This window comes from Myxocyprinus asiaticus, chromosome 4 (assembly GCF_019703515.2).
Source record: "Myxocyprinus asiaticus isolate MX2 ecotype Aquarium Trade chromosome 4, UBuf_Myxa_2, whole genome shotgun sequence".
Lineage (NCBI taxonomy): Eukaryota > Metazoa > Chordata > Actinopteri > Cypriniformes > Catostomidae > Myxocyprinus > Myxocyprinus asiaticus.
The window spans coordinates 22393533-22419803 of record NC_059347.1 but is presented as its reverse complement, the minus strand read 5'-3'; the positions used below and the strand labels follow the sequence as shown (position 1 = coordinate 22419803).

Sequence of the window (26271 nt, the reverse complement as noted above, 5' to 3'; positions counted from 1 at the left end):
AGAACACACACACACACACACACACACACAAACACACACACAAACACACACACACTAGGCCCTATATAAATTTCACTATATAATGAGGACATTTCATAGACTTCCATTGATTTCATAGCAGGCTAAAGATATATTCTATTCCCTAACCCTACCCCTAAACTTAACCCTCACAGAAACCTATGCACATCAATAGATTTAAAGCTAAACAAGGTTTGGCCGATTTATAAGCCTTTTTTTTTTTTTTACCAATAAGGACCACCTAAATTTCCTCACTAGTGGGTTTTCAACAAGTTTCTCTACATTAGTGAGGACATTTTCAAAAATATGGCACTCACAAATATAGTAAAACCACACACACACACACACACACACACACACACACACACACACACACACACACACACACACACACACATTTGCAAAAAAAAAGTTTGAAATTGTTTACTCTGCTTCTTCTGTTTTATACTCTAACTGAATTTTCAGAATTTTGCAGTTCATTTCTATTTCTTGTTTGAAATAAATTATTGAAAGAAAAATGCTTATTCTGCATCTTCTCTTTGTAACATCATGGGCAGGTTTGATTGCAAGCATAATGACATTAACTGCAAAAACTGACACTTCAAATCAAATTTAAAATGCTAAACTTTGACAAATAAAAGTTTGACCATGTCTAAATATATTAAAAATGCATATCTTGTGATAAAATATAAAATTAGGTTACAACAAGCCATCAGACAACACAATAGGTGGCTACAGCCATCTACTGGCTGTTACTGGCATGACATGGTTTTGAAGTTATGTTATTTATATTTTGTTCACCAGATGGCAGCAATCTGCCTCCAATTTATGTCACATTCTCATATTTTCTTCATTTGTCAACTTATAGAAGTGTAGGTTCTGAATTTCTTTTTTATTTGCTTATTTGTGTATGCAAATCAATGGTAAAATGTATAAACTGACATGTAAATAAGATAAAAATACCATAAAATACCAAAATAAATGCATAATTTTATTGTTCTTCAGAAAAGAAAAAATGGTATCATTATCATAATAATAATAAAAAAATAAAAATAAAATAAAAAAATAAAAATAAAAAAGGGTTACACATCTAACCCTTCCGGTCAAAAATGTCCGCGTACACCAAAGGGAGGTGTCATTTATAATAGATATTTCTGTATTATATTGTATTATAGAATGTTATTTCATGACATTAATATTGAGTGTTTTTAGATTCTAATGTGGTGAATCATTGTGTGTAATTGGGTATGTGCTGGTCAGGGTTGGGAGGATTACTTTTGAAGTTTATTCCACTACAGATTATAGAATACATGCTGTAAAATGTAATTTGTAACATACTGTTAGATTACTCAAGGTAAAAAAATATTGATCTGTTTCTCACCCACATCTATCATATCACTTCTGAAGATATGGATTTAACCACTGGAGTTGTATGGATTACTTTTTTGCTGCCTTTATATGCTTTTTGGACCTTCAAAGTTCTGGTCACCATTCACTTGTATTGTATGGACCAACAGAGCTGAAATATTCAGCTAAAAATCATCATTTGTGTTCTGCAGAAGAAAAAAAGTCGTACACATCTGGGATGGCATGAGGGTGAGTACAGGACGAGAGATTTTTATTTTGGGGTGAACTATTCCTTTAATTTGCAACATGTTTTGTAAAACTGGAGAAGAACACGGAACAGTGCTGTCCTCCAGCGTCAGGTCTCGTGTGCTGACTGAGCTCATATCTCTGGCTGATTTGTGAGCCTGCAGCAGGTCTTGTCTGCATGTGTGCGTGCATCCACCAATCACATAAACAAGCTCACGCCTGCGCAGTGACTACTGCTGTCGCTCTCGTATCGCAGGTGTCAACCGAGTCAGCGATCCTGCTGCAGCTGCGAGAGAGGAAACCTACCTATCCAGTCGAAAACATCAGTTCTTTAGAGCGGGCAGCAGTACAGATCGGACGGCCTAACAATGATCGAATGAGACCTTGATCTCGTCTCTGTTGCCAGTGCAGCTTAACGCGGGCAAGAAAGGGGCAGCTAGCGGGAGTTTTCCGGGCTTGCGGAGCGTCTTCAGCGGGGAGCGCTGCTGTTCTGCCGCCGCTGCAGCAGCAGCAGCTACAATGTTCGTACAAGAGGAGAAGATCTTCGCGGGCAAAGTCCTGAAGGTCCATGTCTGCACCATGGAAGGCACAGAGTGGCTGGAGGAAGTCACGGAAGACACCACTATAGAGAAACTCAAGGAGAAATGCCTGAAGCATGTAGGTATTGGAGAAATCTGCCACTTTTGCCTGCTGTCATCGGTTAGCTGGCACTGTTAGCCGACCCGGGCAGGACAGGCCCGGCTGGATTGAGTCATTGCCAAGTATTTTTAGTAACTTGCAGACGAGTCGACTGTGCTATTTATAATTTAGCAAGCTGGCTCGTCACCTCGGGCTCTGTGGCTGTGCTGTCACTACCACTTTCTTGATTTACAGTAACTGACATGGACTTGTTGACATTCTCACTGTATAAAAAGCCTATGTCATCTTTACACATGAGTGCTCGCCAAAACAAGTTGAGACATTCAAATGTTGAGTACTACAAAGGATTTGATACCCACATTTGATGACCTGAAAGTGCTGCATGTGTTCACAATAACTTTAGCAGGTGGCACCACATAGGCAGATTCTCACCAAACCTGTTAAAACACTCTCCTGGTCATATTTAATCCAAATAAGATTAAATATTTTCTCACGGGGGAGTCTTAAAGTAAGCTTCATTATCTATATAGAAAATATAATTTAAAAAATGGGTCATACGTTAGAGTAAAATAAGACATTTTCTTGACAGGTTTTGTGAGAATCATCCATAAGTTGACCTGTGAAGATGTGTGATTTTATGTAGTAACTGTATATATATATATATGTATAAATCCTGCACACTGCTGCTGCTTGCACACAGTTTACAATTTATTGATACGTTTCAGTCATGCAACCTGTCAACGCTGTTTGCAAGCAGCAGTAGTGTGCGGGATCTTTGTTTTTATTGTTTATTTTTTTTTGTGTTGTTCCCACACACCTGCTGATACTCTTTCAGGTGTGCATGGTTTTCTTTACCCCTAAAAAGGGCAAGTACATAAATGTACCTCTAAAAATTAATTATTTACTTTTTTCCCCCAACACATTAGGACCCACATAACACTAAGCATTTACGCTACCAATTTGTCTTGGATTTAGACTTCTCTTTTTATGCTTTGGAAATGTGCAACTTAAAGCATAAAAATCATTGTTTCTCTTCACTAACAGTATGTCCATGGAAGTCTAGAAGATCCGAAAACTCTTACACATCACAAACTCATCCATGCTGCCACTGAGAGAATTCTCACCGAATCCAAAACAGTTGCCGAGGAAAATCTTAAAGATAAAGGTATTGGAGCTGCCTTGTGTTTCAAGAGTGTACTTCTGTGTTTTACATATTTTGGCCGACATGCAACCTGATTTATTTTTGTGGCTTCTAGATTGTTTGTTATTGATAAAGAAAAGGCCACCACCAGCTCCACCAAAAATGGCTGACGTAGCTGCTGAAGAGAAGGTACATGACCACGATAGCCTCTCTTTAAAAGTTGCTCAGTGTGTTCTCGTTAAATGCATTACACTTCTAAGCTGTTTGGTTCTGCAAAATTGAATGGCCTTTGTGCTTGTTGACAGAAGAAGCAAGAGAACAAAGCTCCGGATAAGGATGCCATCCTCAAAGCCACAGCAAATCTGTCCACTCGCCACACTGACCGTATGGTAACTCAGCACAACATTAGAGATGTGAGTACTTGCAGTCTGTTCGGTTCAAGTGCTTCTCTTTTGAATTGCAATGCCTTATTTTTTGCCTCCAGAATTGATTTAAATTTTTCAATTTGTTTTTTATCAGTTTCAGACAGAACTGAGGAAGATTCTGGTCTCACTAATTGAGGTGGCTCAGAAGTTGCTAGCTTTGAATCCAGATGCTGTTGAGCTCTTCAAAAAGGCCAATGGTAGGCAGTGGATGGAAAGACACCTGAATGGATTAAAATAATTAAAGGCAAAAAAATTACTATGCCTTTACCATGTTTTTTTTAACATATACCTTGGTGTATAAATATTTATTCAATCATTCAGTATATATGGAAAAGTGGTGAAAATGGTATTTATCAGAGTACCATTATATTAACATTTGATGCCATCACCGTACCATGGTAAGAGTTTATAAGGGGTTGTTACCCTGAATGGTTGTTACCATTGCCCTGAAATAAATGTAAATTTGCTTTCTTGGCAAATGATGGTGAATGAATATTCTGCATCATCATCTCATCAGCCATGCTGGATGAGGATGAGGAGGACCGGGTGGATGAAACGGCTCTGCAACAGCTGACTGAGATGGGTTTCCCTGAGAGTCGTGCTGTGAAGGCTCTGCGCTTAACCCAGTGAGTAGTCTCAATTGTTGAATAGTCTAGTCCTGAATTAAAGTTAGCCGATATGCATTCTTCTTGACTTGTTAACTTGTAAGGACAAATGGGAACTTGCTTGACAGCTTTTATCTTCTACATTATTATTTGCTTTGAGAATCAAAAGTGAATGTCTATATAAAACACACCTCCTATTATCAGTGAATTAGTGAATGGAATTTGCACAATAATTGTCAGCACATATATTTCCCCCCCCCCCCACTTAGATCAGACCTAGAAAAAGCTATTTTAATCTACAAAAGGTTGGTACCCTTCATGATTAGTTATCTCTGCAACACAAATGAAAATAGTGTATAGGCCTGTCGCTATTATTAAGTAATCGTCTGATCGCGATTATTTGATCTAACCGCGGTTATTTGAGAGAACCGTGATTATTGTGCACTTCAAATTCCAAACACATTTTAATGTTTGTTCATGTACATAGTTACAGAAAATCATATAGAACAGTGAAATCGCTTAACTTCTCCATCTTGCATGTACTCAACAGTATCCAACTGGAGATGGATGATGTACAGTTGTGCTCAAAAGTTTGCATACCCTGGCAGAAATTGTGAAATTTTGGCATTGATTTAAGGATAGTGATCAAATGAAGCCATTTATTATCACATTGTTGTTTGGCTCCGTTTTAAATCATAATGATAACAGAAATCACCCAGATGGCCCTGATCAAAAGTTTACATACCCTTGAATGTTTGGCCTTGTTACAGACACACAAGGTGACACACACAGGTTTAAATGGCAATTAAAGGTTAATTTCCCACACCTGTGGCTTTTTAAATTGCAATTAGTGTCTGTGTATAAATAGTCAATGAGTTTGTTATCTCTCACACGGATGCACTGAGCAGGCTAGATACTGAGCCATGGGGAGCAGAAAAGAACTGTCAAAAGACCTGCGTAACAAGGTATTGGAACTTTATAAAGATGGAAAAGGATATAAAAAATATATCCAAAGCCTTGAAAATGCCAGTCAGTACTGTTCAATCACTTATTAAGAAGTGGAAAATTCGGGGATCTCTCGATACCAAGCCAAGGTCAGGTAGACCAAGAAAGATTTCAGCCACAACTGCCAGAAGAATTGTTCAGGATACAAAGAAAAGTCCACAGGTAACCGCGGGAGAAATACAGGCTGCTCTGGAAAAAGACAGTGTGGTTGTTTCAAGGAGCACAATACGATGATACTTGAGCAAAAATGAGCTGCATGGTCGAGTTGCCAGAAAGAAGCCTTTACTGTGCCAATGCCACAAAAAAGCCCGGTTACAATATGCCCGACAACACCTTGACACGCCTCACAGCTTCTGGCACGCTGTAATTTGGAGTGACGAGACCAAAATAGAGCTTTATGGTCACAACCATAAGCGCTGTGTTTGGAGAGGGGTCAACAAGGCCTATAGTGAAAAAATACCATCCCCACTGTGAAGCATGGTGGTGGCTCACTGATGTTTTGGGGGTGTTTGAGCTCTAAAGGCATGGGGAATCTTGTGAAAATTGATGGCAAGTTGAATGCAGCATGTTATCAGAAAATACTGGCAGACAATTTGCATTCTTCTGCACGAAAGCTGCGCATGGGACGCCCTTGGACTTTCCAGCATGACAATGACCCTAAGCACAAGGCCAAGTTGACCCTCCAGTGGTTACAGCAGAAAAAGGTGAAGGTTCTGGAGTGGCCATCACAGTCTCTTGACCTTAATATCATCGAGCCACTCTGGGAAGATCTCAAACGTGCGGTTCATGCAAGACGACCAATGACTTTGCATGACCTGGAGGCATTTTGCCAAGACAAATGGGCAGCTATACCACCTGCAAGAATTTTGGGCCTCATAGACATCTATTACAAAAGACTGCACGCTGTCATTGATGCTAAAGGGGGCAGTACACAGTATTAAGAACTAAGGGTATGCAGAGATTTGAACAGGGGTCATTTCATTTTTTTCTTTGTTGCCATGTTTTGTTTTATGATTGTGCCATTCTGTTATAACCTACAGCTGAGTATGAATCCCATAAGAAATAAAAGAAATGTGTTTTGCCTGCTCACTAATGTTTTCTTTAAAAATGGTACATATATTACCAATTTTCCAAGGGTATGCAAACTTTTGAGCACAACTGTCAGTTCCACTGTCTTCACTCCTATTGGTAGTCACTCCTGAAAGTTGCTTCTCAAGTGCGTAAAGTTAAACATATCTCAACTTTGACATGAAGCTCAACACGCTTACATTGTGTCACCATCAGTCACTGTCGCTGGTGTCACCAGAAGTAGCTGTGCTCTCATTGATAATTAATTAAATCAGGTTGCGATAAGTCGCAGGTGGTGTGAAAAGGGCTTTAGGTTTGATGTTTTGGTGGTGCTGCAAATAAAACATCATCAATGATTACTCGCTATCACTGGATTAAATCAGTGTCACTACTAACTAATCGCTGTCTCTGCAGCATGTCTGTGACCCAGGCTATGGAATGGCTGATTGAGCATGTAGATGACCCCATGGTTGACATGCCTCTGCCTGGACAAGACACCCCAGGGGCGGCGGCTGCATCTGCAGCCCCGGCCACAGCCCTAGCCCCAGGTCCCTCCGCCACAGCTTCAGGACTTCATGCCCGTCTTTCCAGCCAGTCCAGCACAGAGGAGGCCAAACAGGATGAGCTGACAGAAATCTTCAAAAGGATCAGAAGGAAAAGAGAGTTCAGGCCTGATTCACGGGTTAGTGTCCTTTGACACACTATGAGTGTTTCACAACTTATAAATACGATATCTGATTTTCTAGAGCAAACTGTAAATTATTAGTGGTGCTAAGACTAAGTTATTACAAATTGCTCATATTTGGAATTAGGGATTTTTTAAAACCCCAAACCATAATTATTAACATTCAGTTTGTGTTTGTGCTATGTAGTCAAGTCAACCTTTATTTATAGAGCACATTTAAAAACAACAGAAGTTGACCCAAAGTGCTTTACAGATCAAACAAATAAATAATGACAGAGTGATACAAAAATGGATTGATTTAAATATAAAACATAATAAAAATAAATAAAAACATTTAGATACAGCATCATGTATTTATCCATTTCAAACTATTCAATGATCTATTTAAAAGCTACAGAATAAAAATTTTTTTTAAAGAAGATTTGAAAATGGCTAGTGATGAAGCTGACCTCACATGGAAAGGGAGACTATTCCATAGATTAGGACCCATCACAGAAAAGGCACGGTCACCCTTAGATCTTTAGTGGCAACGAGGAACCCTCAATAAAAGTTGATGAGAAGACCTGAGTGCTCTGGTGGGGGAGTAAGGGAGGAGAAGGTTATTGTTATATTGGGGTGTGAGACCAGATAGTGCCTTGTAGACAAAAATCCGAATTTTAAAATCGACCCTGAATTTCACAGGAAACCAGTGTAGAGATGCTAAAACCGGGGAAATGTGATCCCTCTTTCTTGACCCTGTTAAAAGCCTAGCTACCACGTTTTGAACTAGCTGTAGGGGGAGACCAATGTACAAAGAGTTACAATAGTCTAACCTTGATGTAATAAGTTAGTGGATTACAATTTCCAGGTCTTTATGGAAAAGAAATGTTTTATTTTAACAATAGATCTCAGGTGGAAAAAGCTACCCTTGACAACAGCACTGATCTGCTTATTTTTTTATTTTATTTAATTTTTTTTTACAATGAAATGTAAACATATATATAAAATCAACATTTAAACCCCCCCCTCCCCGACCCCGCCCCCCCCCAAAAAAAACAACCCTGTGGTCAATATACATACAAACATAAATAGATATATATATATATATATATATATATATATATATATATATATATATACACACACATACACATACATACATACACACACATAATAATCATACAAACTATAATACACTACTCTCTCCACACCCCACCCGAGAGCCCTCCAAAAACTTCAAATACCTGCCCCATTTCCGAACAAACTTATCCAAGCCACCCCGTCTTCCAGATGACACCTCCTCATAAGCTGCCACCCTCCCAACCTCCGTGCACCACTCCGGATATGGGGGCGCACCAGCTGACCTCCAACCCCTCAAAATAACCTGCCTGGCGATCATCACACATGTCAGAACCCAGTTCCCTATATGGCCATCCCCCACATCGATGACCGCCCCATCGCCCAGAACACAAGTTCTGGGGCAAAATGAAACCTGAGTGCCCACCACGTCGCACACAAAATTCTGAACCTTCGACCAGAATTTCTGGATCTCGACACACCACCAAAAAACATGGGCCATGCCTCCATCCTCCGATTGGCATCTCCAGCAGGTGGGTCTGTCTTTAAGACCAAGCCTATACAGTCTAGAGGGGGTCCAATAAAACCTATGCAAAATTTTGAATTGTATTAGATGCACCCTTGCATCACTAGATGCAGACTTAACGTTTTTAAGAATCTTAGCCCACACTCCATCCTCCAATGCCAAGTTGAAATCTTTCTCCCACACTCTCTTGAGAGAAGTTAAGGCTCCGTCCCCCATACTCTGAATTAAGAGGGAGTAGTACACTGATGCCTCATGACCTTTTCCAAAAGCCGCAATCACCTCTCCCAAAGCATCTGCCTCCTTAGGGGGATGTGTGCTACTCTCAAAAATAGTGCAAAGCAGGTGGCGCAGTTGTAAATACCTGTAAAACTGAAGTCTGGGGATCCCAAAATGTTGGACCAAGTTTTCAAACGATCTCAACACACCACCTTCATATAGGTCACCGAGTATAGCAACCCCCCTCACAATCCATTCCGGCCAACAGAAAGGAGACTTGCCAATACACAGTCTTGGGTTCTGCCATATGCTCGAGGCAGCATTTAAATAAGTGTCCAATTTAAACAATCTGGACACTTTAGTCCATACCGAGTGTAAATGCGAAATAACGGGGTGTAACTTAACTTTTCCGATTAGTTTGATAGAGATGTTTTGTAATGGCGAAATAGGGGCAAGAACTGCTTATTCAATAACAAACCAGGGAGGGGCTCTCTCAGGTGGAAGTGACCAATGAGCCAAATGTCTGAGACTGAACGCATAGTAATAAAACAAAATCTTGGGTAGGCCTAGCCCTCCTTTGTCTATCGGCCTATGTAATTTATTAAAATGCAATCTGGGACGTTTACCATTCCAAATGGAGGACTTCGCTATGCTAGCATATTCCTTGAAATAAGAGAGGGGGACATCTACGCTGTCAAAGCCAAAGCTTCAGATTTAGCCCAATTGACTTTGTATCCTGAGAACTTGGAAAAGGAATTAATAATTCTGTGGAGGCAAGGCATAGATCTAGTAGGTTCAGAGACAAATAATAAAATATCATCGCGTAAAGCAGAAGCTTATGCGGCACACCTCCTGCCACCACCCCTGGAAAATCATCCTCCATTCTTATCGTGGCTGCTAACGGTTCCAGGGCAAGACAGAACAATAATGGGGAAAGAGGGCAACCCTGTCGAGTGCCCCTATTCAGAGTAAAATAATCTGAAATTAATCCATTCGTTTGTACCGCTGCTACAGGGTGTCTATAAAGTAACTTAATCCAACCAATAAATGTACTCCCGAACCCATACATTTCCAAAATCTTAAAAAGATAATCCCATTCTACCATATCAAACGCCTTTTTGGCATCAAGTGAGATGGCAGCGATTGGATATTGATCATTCGCTACTGACCACATGATATTGATGAGACGCCTGATGTTATCAGAAGAGCTACGGCCCCGAATAAACCCCACCTGATCTATATGTATAAGTGGTGTCATAACTTCACTTAATCGATTAGCCAAAATTTTTGACAATATTTTTACATCTAGCTGGATCAGGGAAATTGGACGGTAACTCTTACACTCGCTTGGATCTTTGACCTTTTTAAGAATCAGACTGATCCGGGCTTGTGTCATGGTTGGAGGAAATTTTCCATTCTTTAATGATTCAGTATAAACTTCTAACAAAAGTGGAGCCAGTTCTGCAGCATAGGATCTAAAAAATTCTGCGGCAAAACCATCTGACTCCGGAGCCTTGCCAGTAGATAGGGACTTAATTACCTCGTCAAGCTCCTCCAAGGTTATCTCAGAATCAAGAGAGTTTTTTTGCTCAATCGTCAGTTTAGGGAGATCTAATGGTTCCACAAAGTTTCTAATATCTTCATCAGTAGACGACGACGTGGAACTATAAAGATCAATATCTTTAAAGAACTCTTTAAAGGCATTATTAATATCAATGGCTGAGGTAAATATTTCACCACCAGCAGATTTCACTGAGGAAATAGTAGAAAAAGACTCTCTCTGCTTTATATATCTAGCCAAAAAATTCCCTGCTTTGTCTCCAGACTCAAAGTATGACTGTCTTGCCCTGAATAACCAAAACTCCACTTTCCACGACAAAATAGTATTAAATCTATATTTCAATCGGGTCAGTTCTCGGAGGCCATCAGCTGACATACGGCGCTTCAGCTCTGCCTCGGCACTTTTAATATTTCCTTCCAACTCCACAAGTTCTCGTGCTTTGGATTTTTTGGTGAATGAGGCATACTGTATGATCCGACCCCTAAGAACTGCTTTAAGTGCCTCCCAAGCCACGCCCACAGAAGATACTGAGGACCAGTTGGTCTCCATATAAACATTGATTTCAGTCTTTAGTATTTGTTGGAAATCAGGATTTTGCAAAAGGGACACATAAAGGTGCCAACTATATGATTTTTTTTTCTCTATATGTGGCAACAGCTCTAAACTTACCAGGGCGTGATCCGAGACTAAAATGTTTCCAATTGAGCAATCAACAACAGATGAAATGAGGGACTTAGATATCAAAAATAAATCTATTCTAGAATAAATCTTATGGACTGATGAAAAAAATGTATAGTCCCTACCGGACGGGTTCAAAAGGCTCCAAATATCCGAAAGACCAAGATTTTTACACATCCTGTGAAGCGTCAATGCTGCTCTAGGGGGCTTGCACATGTTTGCTTCACTATGATCAAGGACTGAATCCATCAAAAGATTGAAGTCTCCCCCCAATATTATATCATGAGGGGTGCCAGTGGTTTGCAACATCCCCACTGATCTGCTTATTGAAAAGTAACAAGGAGTCTAAAATCACTTCAAGACTCCTCACATGATCTTGTACATTTGACGACAGAGGACCTAACTGGGCAACCAGGCCAGGTAAGGAGGACATGGAGGATCCTAAAATCAGAACTTCGGTTTTGCTTTCATTTAATTGTAAGAAATTGTTTGCCAGCCATTGTTTAATATTTTGAAGCAATTTAGGGCGTTCTTAAATTAATAATTTTTGTCTGCACTTTTGTGAATCATCAGCATAACAGTGATAAGATATGCTGTACTTCTGAAAAATAGAGCTCAGAGGAAGCATATACAGGGAAAATAACAAGGGTCCTAAAATCGACTTTTGAGGGACACCACACTGTAATTGAGCAGACGTAGAAGAAAAATTACTAAATTAACAGAGAGCGTCCTTTCTTTTAGATAGGAGGAAAACCACAGGGGGACCATACCCTGGATGCCAACCATACATTCTAGACGATTGAGAAGAATATTATGGTCGATAGCGTTGAACGCGGCACTAAGATCTAATAAAACTAAGATGACAGGTGAACCTGAATCCATGGTAAGAAAAATATAATTAGTGACCTTCGGTGCTGTGCAAGGGTGTCTAAATGTGCAAGGCTGTGAAATGTGTCTAAAATGTTTAATGAATTTAGATAGGAGTAGAGCTGCGAATAAACAACTCTCTCCAAAATCTTGGAAATAAAAGGTAGTTTGGAGATTGGTCTGTAATTGTTGCATATTGCCGGATCCAAAAAAGTTTTTTTTAACAAAGGATGTAGAATTGCATGTTTAAAACTACTTGGAACAACTCCACTTGCTAATGAGCTGTTAATTATAGCTGTCACACTGGAACTGATAGTCATGAAAACTTCTTTAAGAAGGCGTGGAGAAAGAATATCCAGCTTGTAACTGGAACACTTCATCTTAGAAACTACATCTGCTAACTGTTCTGACGTAACTGGTTCAAGGTGAGTCAGGGAGCTGGACAGGGAATGAATTAATGGTTTATCAGATTGTGAAGGTACAATAGCACCTTTATCTGCCCAATTTTGTGAGTAAAGAAGTTTAAAATGTTTCACTGGTCTCTTGGGTGGCATCCAGAAAAGCATTTCTAGTTGGGTTTAAAATAGAATCAGTTGTTATGAACAATACTTTTGGTCGATTTGCGTTATCAGAGATTAATGTAGAGAAAACTTGGCTTTTGCTTCCTTTACAGCTCTCTGATTGTTAGTTAAACACACCTTTAAAATATCATAAGAGACTTGAGGCTTGTCTCGTTTCCACTTGCGCTCAGCTTTTCTGCACTCTTGTCTGAGAGCGCGGGTGATGTCATTTAACCAAGGCTGTGAAACATACTTAATTCTCCTTGGCTTGAGCTGAGCAACATTATCAAGTGTAAAATTCAAGATTTATTAAAAGCTTCAACCAATGATTCAGTGTCAAGTCCAGCTAAAACATCATCTGTAAAATGCGTTAGATAAAATTCTGAAAAAAGGTTTGGCAGTATTCGAGTGAATGGACCGGGAGTGACGTAAGGGCTGAGAAAAAGTAGGGAGAGGACAGGTAGATACAGACTCAAAAATTATTGAATAATGGTCAGAAATGCCAGTATCTAAGACCTCTAAGCTGGATACAGAAAGATCATAAGATAACACAAGATCTAATGTGTGACCCATATTGTGAGTAGGACCAGTGACAATTCGTACAAAATTTAAAGACTCAGTGAGGGAGATAAATTAATTTACCAGAGGTTTGATGGACAGCATATGTGAATATTAAAATCCCCAAGAATCAGGAGTCACCACGAGACACCAGTCCAGAGAGAAAGTCCAAAATTTTTTGGATAAAGTCCTTATTAAATCTGGGAGGTCTGTACACAAGTGCACAGAAAGCAGGACCCAAGATGTCAATCTTTAATAATTGGACTTCAAAACTGGAATACATGTCCATAGGCAGCATTCTGCATTTAAAAGTGTTTTTAAAAACCGTGGCAACGCCGCCACCTCATTCTGAAGTCCGTGGGGAAAAAAGTTACAGCCTGGTGCCGTTAGATCCCCCAGGGCCATTTGTTCACCAAGATTCAGCCAGGTCTCAGTGATGAATAAAAAGTCCAATGATCGTGATATAAAAAAGTAATTCAGAATAAAAGACTATTCGATAATGATTGTCCATTAATGAAGGCCATCTTAATAGTGGTGACATCTGTGTTTTGCGGTGAAATAAAAGATATGCGTTTCAGCAAGCTGAGATTATCAAAATTTACACCCTGCTTCACATCACTTTCACCAGTCAGAGGGCGATGCCGTGAAGACCAGATGGCCGGTATGTGATGGTTGTCAGAGGAATCAGTCGGTAATCTGCAGGGATGTTGGTGTGACCCTCGATGGACATACCGGGGGCGACGCACAATTCCAAGAGCAGCACAATAGTTTTAAACTCCATCTGACTGGTGGGCCGAGGAATTCAAACACCGTAAATCCAGAGATGAGTAGAATAAAACCATGTTGGAAGAAATATGATTGCATGAACTTGCAAACAAGCAGGGAGCTCTCTGCTGAAACTGGCGAGGGCCAACAGCAAAACTCCAGCAGGCCAAGATGGGCAACAGAAGGCAGAACATCCTCAATGAATCCACCAACACGACCCGAATTCAAAGTCCACGTACATGTTCATATGTACATGAATGACACCTCAAATCGTGCAGCTTGTTAAGGAGAGGAGTCCTGTTTCTTTTCTAAGTTATCGGACCTACGATTTCCATCTGGCGGATGATAAAACATGCAAAGAAATCCCATAGACTTACATTAAAGGAGGGGCACTGTCTAGGCTATATCTAGAGACCAGAATAACTCTGTTGACTTGGCCCAGTAAGTAACCACCTAGCAACACCCTAGAAACCACCCATAACACACTAGCAACATGATGAAAACACTGAGTAGCTTAGCATCCAAAAAACAATGCCCTGGCAACTAGCCATATTACCCTACCAGTGACTTTTATTTGGGCAATCACCACTCATATTTTCTTCACAAGTTGTGAAGTTCTACAGTAATTCAGGATATTGTTGTTATTTGAAGGTAAGCTGTATGTAAAGCCAGCAGTAGTTCACTTATAATAGCTGCTTCTGTGTTGCTGTGGTGTCATTGTGTGTGTGTATATGTATGTATATATACAGTATGCATGAGCATGGCCTTGTCTATGTGTTTGTGTGCAGGCAGTTATTGCGCTGATGGAGATGGGCTTTGATGAGAAGGAGGTGATTGATTCACTCCGTGTCAATAATAATCAACAGGATGCTGCTGTATGTAAACAATCACAATGACTATATAAAGTATAGTGTTATTTCACCAGCCAATCAGATTAAAATCACCTCCCTATATGTGACAAAAACAGTTAAAGATTTTACATGAATACAGTGGGATTCAAAAGTACGAGACCTCTATTTTGTATATATATATTTTTTTTTTTTAAATAAAACTTTAATTTTTAATTTTTTTCATTAATTGAAACTTTATAGTGTTGGCATTACAATTTGAGTAAAGGTTAAATAGCTTTATTCCAGCATGATTTGAGAATGTTCCAAAGAGCATCTTGTGTGCTTCAATGGAAGTAATCAAATCTGACTCCTTTACAAAAAAGTTAACATGGTCAATGTCACAAATTAAACTTGGTTTATTTTCAGGTTTAACCTTGTGTGACCCTGCGTCCTTCTGCGTGGACTTTGTTTTGTCTTCCCTATATGCTGTCAGTGTTTCCCACAGGATTTTGTGAGACTGGTGGGTGGACCTCGGACCCTCTAAAAATGTGTACATTTTAAAATTAAATGCATCAATCTGGTGCACTTTGAGAGCAAAATTAAGAGGCTAGATCTATGAAGAACTTTGCTCTTGTAAACAATTTTGTGCTCTAGTAGTAATTTAATCATAAACACATTGGATGTATAGATATGAATGGTGATGTCACGGCAAAAAAATCACACCTACAAAGCATAAACGAGACGGAGTTTAATGCAGTTTACAAATGGTCAAAACACAAAATCGACTAGAGCACACATTTGAGCCAGGGCTCGACATTAAGCATTGTCACGTGCTTGTCCTCCAAACAAGTAAATTGGTCATTCACTTGTCCGAGTATAAAAGTTACTTGTCCGGAGAGAAAAATGGACATTTAAGTTACATGCTCAAGAAACATGTCAAAGTTTATGTTGTATATTTTTCTAAAATTATGACCGATGCCCAAACTAATAGTGTACCTATGCAATCAACTAAATTCTCTGCGACAGAAATGTAAACTGCACTGGGTAGGGGAGGAGACTATTGTCATACGATAATTATGTTATGTATGGTAGTCAATTAAAGAAAAGTCTCCATCACCACCATTTATTGCAGAGGTGCTCACACTTCTATAGAATATGATCTACTTTTTCATCATGTTATTGCAAGATCTATCATGCACAATAAAGGCTATATATTATCACAATACCAAAATGTCAGTAGTCGGTGGTGAAATTTGATGATTCTCAATACCAGCTTCAAAACCACAACAAATGATAACACTAACTAATACGTTAATTATGGAAGAATGGTTTCATGTTCTTAAGTAATTATTCAAGACCAGTAAACAGTCAGTAATAAAATAACAATAAAACCAGCAATGAATAGAAATAGATTAAAAATAATAGAACAAAAGGATACAAATTAAGAAAATTCAGTGCTTTTTTTTTTTTAACGGTTTTAAAAGTTTTAACAGCAGTATCAAGTATTCAATTAAACATTCAGAATGAAATGCAACATAAAACTACTACTGGTCTTCACTGTATGATTATAATACATTAGTACTTTTTAAAGCTACTAAAGTTACGCAGTTAAGAGCAGTGAGTGTTTTCTTGTAATGGTTGTTTGATTATTATGACACACTAGACAGCAGCAGGTTTATTAGCTTACATATATACTTACAAGTCCAGGCCACCACAGTCTAGGTAATTAATGGGAAACACTGTGCTATGCATAATGTAATTTAATTTAAATCGACTGATCTCAGTTCAGGACACTTGGGGCTGTCATTAAAGGGTTAAACTTTTGACGCACATGTGACAAAACAACATGGCGCCGATCTCAGTCAAAATTGTCTTTGGGAGAAACAGCAACAAAACTACATCTGGTAAAAAACCTAATAAAGTTTTTACATTGAAACCTGTGTGAGTCAAAAGACTCTCTAGTTTAATCCGATATGCCATTTTAAAAATGAGAGCGATTTATCACGAAACGGCATGCTGTTAAACACAATGAACACTGCCATGGACCAAAGGGCTATTTTTCCCTTTATATCTGATATTTCATCACATTGAGAATCAATGGGTTTATCCTAAAGCAGAAAAATTTTGGTTTCAGAGACTTTATATGGAGTAAGGATGAAAATAAAGTGCATTTCGAACTGTTTTGAGACCAGTGCAGACAGACAGCACATTGGAGGTTAAGTCATTCACTAAACTGGGAGGAAGGGAGCATCCTATAACTTTCCTATACAGCCAAGTGCATTCACTTCAAACATCCGACCAAAAGTTCAGTTTCAGGCTGCAGGGAATGTTTGGACCACTCAACATGGTTGGCACTTGGCAGACATGGGACAATAGTAATCAGTACTTAGATTCAGAATTATTAATAATAAGAATTATTAATTTTAACATGGTTGGCAGTGATTGGATGATGCTGGCCATTACTTGTATCAGAGTTAATTCTGCTAATTTCTGATTGGTAAAATGCTTCATCACTGGCTATCACTTGTTTGTTTGATAGTGCAAAGAGAGAACATTGAGATTTTTTTTGCCAAAGAAGAAAAAACATTTTAACATAAGTCAAATAATTTTTATTTGTGCTTTTCCCAGTACACATTGTTCCAAAGCAGCTTTACAGAAAATCAGCTGTAATGTCTAACGTCTCAAAAACATGAATAACCAACACTTCTGGAACCATAATAAACAACATGATTAAATAAATCTATTGCTTGGTATTATTTAAAATTTCACAACTTAGTCCCACTGTCCCCATATGAGGACATCAACTTTTAGGAAAACTATTTGCTCTTTAAAAACGATTTGCTCTTATTTGCATGTTTATTAGGTGCTACTAGTTACAAATTAAAAAGGGAAATGGAAAATGCACATAGCAGTCACGCTCATGTCTTGAGGTTAAATTAGATTTTGAATCCTAGATTTTAATGTGGTCTCAGACTTTTGTGCCCCACTACTTTGTTTTATTGCTGATTTAAAATGTACTAAATGTTTAGTCCATTCATTACATATCATTGTAATGTTCTCATTTCTTAATTAAACCCTGTTCCTATACAGTGTGAATGGCTTCTAGGTGACAGAAAGCCCACCCCTGAGGATCTGGACAAAGGTATTGATAACAACAGTCCCCTGTTTCAGGCCATCCTGGAAAACCCTGTGGTACAGCTTGGTCTCACGAATCCCAAAACTCTCTTAGGTAAGTCGTCTTTCTATACACTATACTTCAGTCCTCTTGTTTCCTTTTAGATTTTTCTTTGAGAAAAGCAATTCCTTGCAGATTTGCTGTAACTCTGCCAAATTACATGAAAAGTGTCTGTGAACAGGATTTTTTGGCTATTATAATTTCTTAACTTGCATGTGACATTGCTACGCAGTCTGGTTAAACTCTTTGGCATTTATTTAGGCAGAAAATTGAAGATCTTTGAGTTTTTGTCTGTAGTTGAGTTGAAAATTACCTTTTATTGCAGGGAAAAGCCCTCATCCACACTTCTTTCCACAAAACCCCTGTGCTGTGGGCAGGGCTGCCCATAAGGGGGGGGGACAGCTTTCAGGGGCCCAGCCACTGAGGGCGGCCCAAGAGAGATAGATCAACACCCCCGACAGTGCTACGACATCCGGAGATTGCCCCCCCCCCACCCCACACTCACTCAGCCGGACTGAGGGGGGCCAATTCGATTTTCAGGGGCCCAGTTGTTGGGAGTTTAGGCAGGCCTGGCTATGTGGTTACTTTAGATTGAAATAGTAACTTTTAGTGGCCAAGCGTATGTGCAATTAGTGAATCTAGAGTGCTGTAAATATAACATGCTCCAAGTACATTAGCACACCGAACCAGTCTCGAGCATGTCTGTTAACTATGAGCACAAGAGTGAATTTTGTGTGCAACAAGCACAGAACAACTCTGAAAACACTATCATGAGCCTCATGCATGCTTTGAGTATGTGTAATACACTACAGACAGAACAGAACTGCTCTGAAACCACTGTATCATGAGCCTCACGCATGCTTTGATTGTGTGTACTATACTACAGAGAACGTCTTGGTTACGTATGTAACCTCGGTTCCCTGAGACGAAGGGAACGAGACATTGCGTAGTAATGCATAGGGGAGTGCCTTCTTACACGAACTAGCTGAAACCTCTCTACAATAACGCCAATATTCTAATATGGTGTTTGAGCCCCGCCTGTTTTGGCGCAAAACTGTCCGTTATAAAAACAGGTGCACAAACACCATTTCCTCAGAATTTCTGACTGAGAACAAGGAGCGCACTCTGAGTCTTGTAGTGCAGCTAGCGTTCGCAATGTCTCGTTCCCTTCGTCTCAGGGAACCGAGGTTACGCTTGTCATTGTGTAGTAATGCATATGGGGAACAGAATCCCATCACGCCGCACTACACGACATAACTTCCCAGAGAGGAAACATGGTGCCGCAGTCTTGTGGGACGGTGACCGACATGAGTATGCCGCAGTGAGTAATCTTCGTGTTGGTCAGGAGGGGAGCACTCATAAAGAATATATTAACTATAGTCATATAGTATGAATTAACTCATGAACCCACTTGGGAAGGGAGTTTATTTATTATGAAAGTGCTTGTGACTTTATGGTAAATTATAACGGCCTGAATGCAGGCGGTTGTGTAAATGATGGGGAGCCCGTATTTAAAGGAAGGGCATAAGTATATATATATTTGGACAATGAATAGCAAGTGCTCTAACAGAGAGGACTTGTGAAGAAAGAGACGTTACGTCTAGGTTGTAAAACCTTGCGAACGTGTTTTGAGGCAGAGGTGTGCCGCTACCGCCTCCTCCACGGGGTAACTGGGCATAACTGTTTTCTTCACCATGATCCATATTAAAGAGGATGGAGTCACTGGCGAGTGCGCTGAGAAGGGCACACGGCAGGACTTAGTTCGTTATGAGCTTCGGGGAAGAATGGGGCAGATTTGCGGTACGCTGCCGTTTGATGGCGTCCGGACTGCAGGAACCATTCATTGAAGTGAGACTGTTCATCTGGGGTAGACCACTCAAGGTGAAGCTCTTCGACCGCCTTTGAAAAGGCGCGGAGCATCTCCTTGTCAGTGGTGCTTGCACATTCCATCGCTGGGGGGAGGGGCGGCAGCATCATCCACTGACCACTCGCCTGATGCAGCGAGAGACATGACTTCGTCATTATTATCCCCAGCATCAGAACCACTGCACGAGATGAGGCCGTGCGCTCTTTCAGAAGGCCGGAGTTCGTCTCGCTCATAGCGTATCGGAAAACATGCGCTTCGGAGAGATTGAGGGGCTCGCGGGCCAGGTGCCGCCATGAGGACTACCTCAAAGTCATCCTGCTTGACCTCAAGGCCCTGCCGTGCCTCCTCGTGTGAATCCTCGGGTATCACAGAAGAGGTGGGTGGGAGGGCGCGGGAGGCTGAATCGTCCCTCAGAATGAGGGTGATTCGCAAGTGAAGCGTCTTGAGACTCATGCCCTCACAGTGAGGACAGTCTGTCTCCATGAGCGCTGACTCAGCATGGGCACGGCCCAGACAGTAAACGCAGCTCTCATGCTGATCTGACGGCGGGATGTGCCTCTCGCACAAGGAACACTTATGGAATGACATATTTAAAAAGACGCGAAAACGTAAGTGACACTTTTAGATATATAAATATATAAATTAATATATATTTATATTTATATCACACAATAAACAATTGCTTTGTAAGGATACACAAACCCTGCTGAAACGCTAAGGGGAATCAGGAATCAAAAGGCACGTATATGACTCCAAATAATATGTGCATGTAGCCTTCTGTTTAAATAAACATCCCTTTTTCAGGACACTGTATTTTAAGTAAAAATCCAAATAACTTTACAGATCTTTCTTGTGAGGGGTTTAAACAATGTTTTCCATGCTTGTTCAATGAACCATAAACAATGAATGAACATGCGCCTGTGGAACGGTCGTTAAGACACTAACAGCTTACAGATAGTAGGCAATTAAGGTCACAGTTATAAAAACTTAGGACAATAAAGAGACCTTTCTACTGACTCTGAAAAACACCAAAAGAAAGATGCCCAGGGTCCCTGCTCATTAGGCATGCTGCATGGAGGCATGAGGACTGCAGATGTGGCCAGGGCAATAAATTGCAATGTCTGTACTGTGAGACGCCCAAGACAGCGCTACAGGAAGACAGGAAAGACAGCTGATCGTCCTCGCAGTGGCAGACCATGTGTAACAACACCTGCACAGGATCGGTACCTGCGGGACAGGTACAAGATGGCAACAACAACTGCCCGAGTTACACCAGGAACGCACAATCCCTCCATCAGTGCTCAGACTGTCCGCAATAGACTGAGAGAGGCTGGACTGAGGGCTTGTAGGCCTGTTGTAAGGCAGGTCCTTACCAGACATCACTGGCAACAGTGTCGCCTATGGGCAAAAACCCACCTTCGCTGGGCCACACAGGACTGGCAAAAAGTGTTCTTCACTGATTAGTCGCGGTTTTGTCTCACCAGGGGTGATGGTCAGACTTGTGTTTATCGTTGATGGAATGAGCGTTACACTGAGGCCTGTACTCTGGAGCGGGATTGATTTGGAGGTGGAGGGTCCGTCATGGTCTGGGGCAGTGTCACAGCATCATCGGACTGAGCTTGTTGTCATTGCAGGCAACCTCAACACTGTGCGTTACAGGGAAGATATCATCCTCCCTCATGTGGTACCCTTCCTGCAGGCTCATCCTGACATGACCCTCCAGCATGACAATGCCACCAGCCATACTGCTCGTTCTGTGCGTGATTTCCTGTAAGACAAGAATGTCAGTGTTCTGCCATGGCCAGCGAAGAGCCCGGATCTCAGTCCCATTGAGCACATCTGGGACCTGTTGGATCGGAGGGTGAGGGCTAGGGCCATTCCCCCAGAAATGTCCGGGAACTTGCAAGTGCCTTGGTGGAAGAGTGGGGTAACATCTCACAGCAAGAACTGGCAAATCTGGTGCAGTCCATGAGGAGGAGATGCACTGCAGTACTTAATGCAGCTGGTGGCCACACCAGATACTGACTGTTACTTCTGATTTTGACCCCCCCCCCCTGTGTTCAGGGACACATTATTCCATTACTGTTAGTCACATGTCTGTGAAACTTGTTCAGTTTATGTCTTAGTTGTTGAATCTTTTTATGTTCATACAAATATTTACACGTTAAGTTTGCTGAAAATAAAAGCAGTTGAAAGTGAGAGGACGTTTATAATTTAAATTAATACTATTAAGGAATGCAAGTTTTGGCAATATTCTTTGTTCATTGTGTTTTAATACATTTAGGCTATGTTTAGTATGAATTTGTGAATTGTTTAATTACTGTTAATGAATTAGGCTACTGTTAAAAATAACTTGTATACAAGTCATACTGGATAACTTGTATACATATTTGAGTTTTGTAAAACTTCACGTTGTGGATCGTGGGATATTTCGGACCTTTGAACTTAGTTTTTATTTGAAATTAAGTCAAATCATAACACTGCGTAAACAGTAACACACATTTTCTAAGGTGATGATGTCAGCTGAATATGCCTTACCGGCGATTGCTGACGTAATTGTAGGTTGGGTTAAAACGAGGAGATCAACAGTGCTTGTTGTCATTCTGTACTTTAACACACGGTGTGTGCAGAAAACATTAATGTTCATTTATAGAGAAATGCTCAAACACTGCTTACATTGAGCCTGCTTCATCTTCATCTGTGCGGATCTTCTGTGATTTGAATAAGACATGACATGCAGTGCGCAAGCGCCCTCTAGAGGTGGATGACTGTATAGACAGCATCATCAACGTCTGCTGTCATTAAATTAATCGACGATTGATAAGCTTAATCATTCTAATTATTAATGGCCATTAATTGAATTTCGATTAATCATTAGACTAAGGTTAGTTGGATATTTGCGGCGAGCACAGAGAAGCTCAGTCAGTGACATCACTAGAAAAGCTATTTTGTCCTACATAAGGGTGTTTCCCCTCCTGGTGGATGTGATGTTGAGATAACATGACCAGCTGAAAGCTACTCGTTTTATCTCGCTTACCTGTCTAATGTGCCTTCGAATAGAGTATTTCTACAATTGCATCAGTAACCAGAAACTTTATGATGCTGCGTCCACGCTGACAGTTGTCACTATAAAGTCTAAGACCACCATGATACCTAGTGCACCTTTAAAATGTATTTCCAAATTGGGTGCTGCTCAGTCTGTCAGTTGGTGGTTGGATGCAGCTGATGTGTTTTCTTGGCTTTGCAGCATTTGAGGACATGCTGGAGAACCCGTTGAATAGCACGCAGTGGATGAATGACCCTGAGACGGGTCCCGTCATGCTCCAGATATCCCGAATCTTCCAGACACTCAACCGCACGTAAAGCACACCTCATCACTGGAGCGGTGCAAACCACAGCATAGAGAAAGAGGTCAATCATTTATAAGAGAAGTGTGTGTGTGTGTGTGTGTGTGTGTGTGTGTGGTATGACTATGTTTTAAGTGGAGAAGTCACAGAAGATGAATGTAAAATAAATACAATGATGACATTTTCACATCATATTACACAGAGGAAATTATCTATTTATAACTCTACACGATACTTGTAAAAAATACAATGTAAGCAGCAACTTAATGCTAAATTGCTAACTTCATTATTTCGTTTTTTTTTTTTATGTTTTAAAAAGATCTGCTTTTAATTATATTAAACATACTTTATTTTATATAATTTCTAAAAAGAGAAGAAAAAAAATCAAAAACACTTTTGTATGTTTCTTGTGCACAAAGGTCAAGTCACAACCAAATTATTTGACACTTCAAATGGTACCTTTTGTCATAGTTGAATGTTTCTATAGGGAGATTAAATCATGTGTATTCAGTGTATTTTTATTATTGGTTCAGAGACAAAACACGTAATGTATAGGACTATTAGTTCCTTCCAAAAAACAAAAACATGAACGTACATTGGGGGAAAAGGAAGCACCAGCAAATTTTGGCAACTCCACACTTGAAGACCATCAGAGCTTTGTGGTTTCATTAACACTACAGACATTTCTGTGATGTTGTAGAGGATTATGTAAAACCAGTTTGCAGCCCCTTATGGACATGTAATAAATATTAAAACATCACCTGATCCCTTTGTTCCTCTTGCCTTCTTTATTCTGCTGATCTATAAACGGCCGATTCTGGTTGAATCTGTCTAAATGGACTTGTGTCAGTTTAGTCTTTATGATCTGTACAGAGAGAACAAAGATGGTATATGTGTGTACTGGACAATTTGCTCTCTGTAGCTCCTGCATCAGGGGTTTTCAAGTGAAGTATTACCTTTATATTCATCTTGATGCCTCTCTCGCATCCCTGCATATGTTTAATGTGAATCTGACTTTACATGATTACAGGTGGCTGGACGGATCTTTTGTTTGTGAAAATGAAATCACTTGTCATTCATAAATTGGTTCTACTCAATCAGTCCCTTTGCATTGTTGCAGTCTGGTCAAGTCTGTTTTATGACAATATGAATTATATATGCTCTAAACATCACGTGTCACTTACTAGTCCTGGCACAGGATATTCAGACTGCAAAGTACACAGCATACTTGTGCAAAACCTCACTCCAGTACTCTAATATTTTAAGTTACATTACATGTGTATCTTGAAGTTCCCTGTCTGTGGTGAAATGCAAAGGCATTGTTTGCTGTGGAGATGTTTTGATGTGTGGAAATCTTTCATTTATGTGATCTCTTTGAAATACTTTCTTCTTGAATTTCCAAATAAGAAATAAGTAATCTAACAATTCAGTCAGACTCAAGATTAAAAACATTATTTCCATGTTTCTGTTATGCATTATTTTATTTTTTTGTGTTTTGATTTGTATCTGATGAATATATTATGGAAATGCCGTCATACTAAACACCAATTTTAGAATCATAGACCGTTGTGTGAATTATATTAAATGTGCTTTTTTTCCCCCCCTTTTGTTTTGCCAAGCTTGGAGTGTTTCCATTTCAGTATTTGAGTTGTGTTGGTGTGAAGTGTGCGCTCAGGGGATTCTTAGCTGTACCGGGCAAATATCTTCTTTTGTAATGCCTACTTTATCAATAAAAATAACAGTAGTTTAGTGGCTGCATTAACTGAGAACACTATGAATATATCTGGAATACTCTTTAAATGAAAACCATACTATCACTGTGTGCTATTTATTTTGAGGCCAAATATAATCAATCATGAAACCGTTAAATGAAAGATTGTCATTATAATGAATCATTATATACAGTTTTTAGAAGACGTCATCCACTGAATTAATGGATTATGTTCATTTCGCTGTCAGAATGGCTTTCAGTGTTTACTTAAAGGATGATGTTTAACACACTGAGCATTTGAAATCAGACCTCCTTTGTCTTGAAAACACAAGTTAAAATGTGAACATTTTTGGTCTTAATTTAAGGTTAAGAGATGTAGTTTGACTAGTCAGTACAGACTTATTTGCAATGCAGTCTTTTTTTTTTTTTTTTCTGTTGCCTAAAAAAAAAAATTTAAAATACAGGTTTCAGTATCGCAATAATTGAATTTGTATTTCATGTACACTTTCATACTGTATCCTCTCTTTTATTTGAATCAAATTTTGGTTTGATTAAGGGAAAGCTATGAATAGTAGAAGGTGCTTAATGATTACAGTATTTAAAAATGTTGCTTTTAAAATTTATGTTCATTCATTTACATTCATAATGCGTAGGTGATTGAACAGTATCATTTTGGAACCTGAACTTTCATTGTGTTGATGTCGGTGTACAAAAAGACCTTGAAATAATCGTTTTGTTTTGCTTTTCTTTTCACCCTCTTTTAAAGTAAATATCTTGAAAGGCTGGTGCAGTTACCATTTCACTTTTGTGTCCTTGCTCAGTGTAAAAGCTCAATTTCATATAGGCCCCCCACTCTCGAGAGTTGAAATGCAACTTTTCTCAATCCAAATGTTGAAAAGCCTTGTTTCATTACAAATAATAAAAAAAGGTTTTGAAATTAATTGTAGCTGTGTGACTTCTCATCCTGCTTTCTTCTATTGATTACACCATGTAACACATTTTTTATTTTAATTTTATTTATTTTTTGGTTCCTGGGTAGTGTTATTTCCTAATTGCTAATGCCTCAAAAGTATAGAAAATGGCTAATGTACCCCACAAACTTTTCTTTTGTGACCAGAACAGTGATATTTAGAAATTTACCTATTTTCCAGAACATTCCGGATAGATTCAGTGCTGAGTAAACTTGGAGTAACTTCTAGAACTTTCCGGTAATATAAATAGTAGTATAAATATAGAGACCTTAAGCCCACCAGTTCAGTTTAGTTCCAGCTGCCTAAGTGGATACATATCTGCATTTTTCTGAGATGGCATCAAGAGGCTGCAAGCATCTGGCAGACGCATTTTGCTATGTCTGCGGCCAATTTATCAAGACAAG

At 39.6% G+C, this 26271-nt stretch overlaps 1 protein-coding gene across 4 annotated transcripts; it reads left to right on the top strand.

Moving 5' to 3' along the window:
* The first annotated feature begins 1823 nt into the window (after positions 1-1823).
* LOC127439612 (ubiquitin-associated domain-containing protein 1-like) lies at positions 1824-25837 on the top strand. Of its 4 annotated transcripts, XR_007897000.1 has the most exons (11): positions 1824-2268; positions 3295-3415; positions 3507-3580; positions 3697-3804; positions 3911-4013; positions 4334-4442; positions 6909-7176; positions 14755-14841; positions 17887-18025; positions 18297-18868; positions 19159-25837. XR_007897000.1 is itself a non-coding variant. In XM_051695803.1 (10 exons), the coding sequence occupies exons 1-10, from the start codon at positions 2131-2133 to the stop codon at positions 18413-18415; spliced, it is 1266 nt and encodes a 421-aa protein (XP_051551763.1). In that variant the 5' UTR covers positions 1824-2130; the 3' UTR covers positions 18416-25837. The 4 variants fall into 4 exon arrangements, 3 of the variants coding, with proteins under 3 accessions (XP_051551763.1, XP_051551766.1, XP_051551765.1); XM_051695803.1 differs by having other exon boundaries at positions 18297-25837; XM_051695805.1 differs by lacking the exon at positions 18297-18868 and having other exon boundaries at positions 1825-2268; positions 23086-25837.
* Positions 25838-26271: the final 434 nt, after the last annotated feature.

What these genes read in the sequence shown, in the direction of transcription:
- LOC127439612 (XM_051695803.1), top strand. Translation starts at nt 2,131, where the DNA reads ATGTTCGTACAAGAGGAGAAGATCTTCGCGGGCAAAGTCCTGAAGGTC. An exon ending in ACGTAGCTGCTGAAGAGAAG is followed by an intron (nt 3,581 to 3,696) that starts GTACATGACCAC and finishes GCTTGTTGACAG; the next exon opens with AAGAAGCAAGAGAACAAAGC. An exon ending in AAGGCTCTGCGCTTAACCCA is followed by an intron (nt 4,443 to 6,908) that starts GTGAGTAGTCTC and finishes CTGTCTCTGCAG; the next exon opens with CATGTCTGTGACCCAGGCTA.